This window comes from Zeus faber (genome assembly GCF_960531495.2).
Source record: "Zeus faber genome assembly, chromosome: 1".
Lineage (NCBI taxonomy): Eukaryota > Metazoa > Chordata > Actinopteri > Zeiformes > Zeidae > Zeus > Zeus faber.
This window is the reverse complement of record NC_137193.1, coordinates 41,320,069-41,325,637: the sequence shown is the minus strand read 5'-3', so window position 1 is coordinate 41,325,637 and position 5,569 is coordinate 41,320,069. Positions and strand designations below refer to the sequence as shown.

At 43.6% G+C, this 5,569-nt stretch overlaps 1 protein-coding gene across 1 annotated transcript in view; it reads right to left on the bottom strand.

Moving 5' to 3' along the window:
- Nucleotides 1-2,847: 2,847 nt before the first annotated feature.
- Nucleotides 2,848-5,569, bottom strand: part of yjefn3 (YjeF N-terminal domain containing 3) — a 62,680-nt gene continuing 59,958 nt past the window's right edge. The window contains exons 5-6 of the mRNA XM_080012982.1: nucleotides 4,988-5,138; nucleotides 2,848-4,444 (exon numbers count right to left, since the gene is read on the bottom strand). Coding sequence (XP_079869108.1) covers nucleotides 4,248-4,444; nucleotides 4,988-5,138 — 348 coding nt within the window. The 3' untranslated portion in view covers nucleotides 2,848-4,247. The remainder of the gene's footprint in view (nucleotides 4,445-4,987; nucleotides 5,139-5,569) is intronic.

Below are 5,569 nucleotides of genomic sequence, written 5' to 3'. Positions count from 1 at the left end.
TCAAAGCAGAGCGGTTGAGCTGGACCTGTAGCGGCGCGGGGGTTTTAAAAGCGGGGGCAACGGCGACCCGGCCCCTCTCTGCTCGCCATTGGCCGAGGCACCGCAACATCTGGATCCCCCATATCAGCTCCCAAAAAAACAAAAATCAAAAGGTAGAGTGGTATGGTATGGCTGGGGGGGGGGGGGGGGTAGATAGACAGAGAGAGAAGGAGGTAGAGAAAGTATGCCAGTATGGGTGATCTGACTTTTCAAAGTTGTTTTCCAATCTTTCATCATATTGATTGATACATTCTGATTTCTTTCTTTCTTTCTTTCTTTCTTTCTTTCTTTCTTTCCATTTTAATTTTTGCAATACTCTCAGAGCAGGTGCTTATTGTTATACATGAACTTCTGTGTACGTGTGTGTGTGTGTGTGTGTGTGTGTGTGTGTGTTTGTGTGTGTGTGTATGCGTGTGTGAAGTGCCCACGCTTGCCAAAATTGAGGGATCAATCCAGAGAATTAAATTATCAACAGCACGTAAACACGATCCTTCTTTGATCCATGATGTTTGGAAGTGGTGTTCAGTACAGACGGATCCAGAAGTTATGAAATCTTTTCACAGAGACATTAATAACTTTTTGTCATTAAATTCAAATGGTGAATACTTTTGTTGCTTTTTGCCAATACTTTAATACTTTTACTTTTTTACTGACTTTCTTGCCCTCCCCCTCTTGTCTCTCTCTTCCTCCCTCCCTCCCTGTCTCTCTCTGCCACATCTCCCCCTCTGTCTCTGTCCCCCTCCCTCTTCCTCCCTCCCTCTCCCCCTCTTTCTCTATCTCCCCCTCTCTCTCCCTCTCCCTCTCTGTCTCGCTCTCTTCCTCTCTGCCCCTCCCTATCTCTCTCCCTCCCTTTCCCGCTCCTGCCCCCCCCCCCCCTCTCGCTCACTCTCTCTCTCTATCTCTCTCTCACTCCCTCTCTCTCTCTCCACTACCAGATGCTGTGCACCCTCTGGTTCAGTTTTGTAGCTTTTTAACAGTTGCTGATTGCGGCTCGTCGCGCTGCCAGAGAGGGAAGTGTCGTCATGCGTTCTGTCGTTCAGGGAGGAAAAAACAAAACGAAAAAATGGTGAAAACACACAAGCACACATTTGCTCTCTTTGCAGCATCGTCATTTCGGAATGGGGGCTCGTAACATCCCAGCCCGTCAACGTAATCCGTCTCAGCGTAGAAAATTCAAATTAAAGCTCCATAAGCACAGGCTATTTTAAGAGTCTCGTAAAATGACTCAAACACTGCAAAATGTGATTCGACCATATGCAAATCTGCTGAATGGATCCTTCAGGACGATGCAGATTACGTAAACTAATCAGAGCGGGTAGGAAGAGTTTACTGTGTGGTATTGTTGATATTATTATATGGTTTTATTGATATGCTCATACATAACTCACACATACACATGGTTGACACTTAGAGACTTGTTTTGTATGTTTTTAAGATTTTTTTTACATATGTAGGTATTTCATTATCATTGGTATTTCATTATTATTTATATATATTTCAAATATTTTATTTAACCTTTATCACCAAGTTAGTCTCACTGAGATTCAGAGGATACGAATCATAAAACATGATTTAAAATGAAATTGTGTGCATGTATGTACAGTATGTATCACCTGAATTTCCCCACGGGCATTAATAAAGTGTTGTTTTATCTTATCTACTGCATGTAAGTATGTATGTATGTATGTATGTATGTATGTATGCATGTATGTATGTATGTATGCACACCGATCAGCCACAACATTAAAACCACCAAGTAATAACCACTAATATTGTGTAGCTGCCCCTCCTCACCGCCAAAACAGCTCTGACCCTTTGAGGCATGGACTCCACAAGACCTCTGAAGGTGTCCTGTGGTATCTGGCACCAAGACATTAGCAGCAGATCCTTTAAGTCCTGTAAGTTGAGGTGGGGCCCAGTTGGATCGGGCTTGTTGTCTTGTTCCAGCACATCCCACAGATGCTTGATCAGATCAGACCCTAACCCCGGACATCCACATGATGTGGAAGAAAACATGATTCATCAGACCAGGCCACCTTCTTCCATTGCTTCATGGTCCAGTTCTGATGCTCACGTGCCCATTGTCGGGGCTTTCGAAGGTGGCAGGGGTCAGCATGGAGACGCTGACCGGTCTGTGGTTACGCAGCCTTATACACAGCAAGCTGTAATGCACTGTCTTCTGACACCTTTCTATCATAGCCAGCATTACTTCTCCAGTAATTTGTGCTACAGTAGCTCTTCTGTGGGATCGGACAAGATGGGCTACAGTTCGCTCCCCGCACATATCAATGAGCCCATGGGCGCCCATGACCCTGTCTCTGGTTCACCACTTTTCCTTCCTTGGACCACTTTTAGTAGGCACTTACCACTGCATACCAGAAACACCCCACAAGATCTGTAGTTTTGGAGCTGCTCTGACCCAGTCGTCTACCCATAACAATTTGGCCCTTGTCATGTTGCTCAGAACCTTACACTTGCCCATTTGTCCTGCTTCCAACACATCAACTTCAAGAACTGACTGTTCACTTGTTGCTTAATATATCCCACCCCTTGACAGGTGCCACTGGAACAAGATCATCAATGGCATTCACTTCACCTGTCAGTGGTTTTAATGTTACTGCTGATTTGATGTACTGTATGTATGTAGTATGTATGTATGTATGTATGTATGTATGTATGTATGTATGTATGTATGTATGTGTGGCAGTTTCGCCTCCCACGTGCCACCCAATTGGGGTGTTCAGGACCCTCACGCACAGAGACACCGACGACGGGTTTCTAGACACCAGTTTATTGTAGAGTGGGCTAGTTGGAATTAACCCGGAGCAGATAGACATGTGTCATGATACAAGCTTCTCACAGCGTTTGATGTGTGTTATCTTATGTATTATGTATGTATTCATGTATGTATGTGGCGCTGAAACAATAAAAACACTTTTTCTGGACGTTGTTTCTCTATGGAGGAGTTTGGTCCGGACAGTTGCGCTGCTGTTAAGACCATTACATTTTACAGGTCACCACAGATTACAGAGCACCTTGTAGAGCAGCTGAACGGATGGTGACACGTCCTGGTTTCCTGACAATCGAGGACTGTGAGTCACTACCAGTTAGTGTCGGATCATAAAGCATCCACGTTGGTTTGCACTCGACAGCTTTACCGCCATTGTGTGCGAAGGGATCAGCATTCCATGACAACAAATTCCTCAACTCCAGGACACAACATGCTCTCGCACACATACGTTTGTATCGAGGGGATTCTCCCGTGCTTCTTCCAAATACACATGATCTCACCCGTAAACAGCAAAGCAGCCTCATTTACAAACACTCTCATCTGGGCTATTATAAACATTTAAATCTGTAGCGCAATGATGCGTGTCCTTCCTCCATGTCAAATTTTGTCTGATCACTCCAGTTTATGGCTTTGATTAGCAAATCAAATCCAGTTGGAAAACTAAGTGGGAGTTTTCCGCACGCTGTGGTGCGGGTGTCCGAGTAATCGAATCGTATGCGAGGCAGATAAAACTAGTGATTACAGCTGGCATCATCAGCAAAAAATAAATAAGAATCTCAGAATTTTTTCCTCCTGATTTCAGATGATGGGTACTTTATTTAAAATGCAGTCATACCTTTATGTGTCAGAAACATCATAAATCAAACGACTTTTTAAACTTAACCATTTGACAATTAGAAACTTGCCCTTAAGGGTCGGCTTATGGACAAAAACAAAAAAACAAAAGAAGTATCAATGCTGGTTTAACAAATCATCAAACATCATTGAAGATTTAGAAATCCAGATTATAAAAAAAGAAAATAAATAGCTTTAACAACAAATAAACCATAATAACAAAAACATGATATAAACAGAAGATGCTTAAATAAAAAAAATATGTGTACATGTATCTTTTAGTGGTAGAAACATCTTTCAGACTGTTTTTTTTTCTGAGCGGTGAAAGAAACTTTATAGAACTGAGAGGAAACAGCGCTGCAGCTCGAAAACTCTTCGAACCGCGTCCGTAAGAGACGTTTACACTACAGCTTCTAAAACTTCTAGACTCTTTCACGGTTTAGAGCAGAGTCTCGCCAAGTTACGACGGAGAAATAGCACGGGAACGATTCTTCACAGTAACAATCTAGAAAGTACAAAACATGAGAATAGATTATAGCCGTGTTTATTCAAAGTGAGGAGCGCTCGGACCGGTTTGCATGTGTTACAGCTCGATGAGACAGTCTGTGCCCGGGTACTCCGGGAGGTTGAGCTCGTATTTCTTCTGGATATCGTACGGGAGGAATCGCCCTGCCAAGAAATGCTTCCCAGAGAAACTGGTGGCGCACTTCTTTGGCGCCGTTAGCGAAATGAGGACTTCCGGGTTGATGCCGTCCTGACTGGCCTCCTCCACGTCCCAACCTGGGATAAAGGATGAGGATGAGAGAGAAGGAATATGGTTGGAGACCCAGAGGAGCAGAGGAGCGTCGCATCGTGTAACTCTTGATTCATTGTCTTTCATGTTAAATATCAAAAAAGCTTGATGCTTTGCAGATGAGCCACCTGCCATGGAAACATCACTGTGGGAACCTAGTGATTGTGATAGAAGTCTGGTTCACAAGCCAAATAGATGTTCTACAACTGATTACACGAGTTACTGACAAAGGGCCGGATTGGCTGGAGAAAAAAGCCGCTGTGGAGCACCATTGACAGCTACAAATGAGCTTTTGTTTTGCGCTGTCTGGGCGAGAGGCGTGTTTGCGGTGTGATGAGCTCACATTGCGGCAAAAGATTTATCCCTCATGTGTGGATCCAGAGTAAAAAAAAAAAAAAAAAAAAAGACAAAAAAAGACTCGAATCGGGAGCCAAAGCTCCTTCGGCGCTGCCTGAAGGCTCATTTATCATGCAGCATTTTGGGGCCCGGAGCCAGATCAGAGCAGATTGGGTGATGAGTTGCGTCATTACCTGAGGGCACGTCCACGCTGGCGATGGGGATCTTCACCTGCTTAAGCGTCACCAGGATCCCAGCGTACGGCTCCTTGACGCTAGCAGGCTCTGTCTCCAGCCCCAGGATGGCATCAATCACCAGGTTGTAGGCGTCGTTGATTAACTGAACCTAAATACAAACAAACATTGATTGTATTTTGAGACCAACGACTGTAGATGTGGAGTTGGCTTTGAAAATATCCCAAAATGAAATAAAGTTCTCTCAAACTAAACGACATAGGACTTGAATGTCACAAGTAATAAGAGGAATTCCAATTTAAAGGAGCATTGTGAACGATTCTCTAGTTAAATCCTCCAGCTGTTTCCAAAGCGAGTGACCAGGTGAAATTGCAATGAATTGATCAATTTCTCTTCCCTTTAACTATGCACTGAAATGCTTGTGTCCCATGTGCAGTGGTGAAATGACAACTGGCCAAACAAAATTACAATTCTAATGATAAGTTAGGATTGTGTTCTACATTTCATCTCCTCACTCTCACCAAAGTAAATTGAAGTGCTCAAAAATGGAAAATATGTTCTGATTTTGAGTGTTTGCCTCAT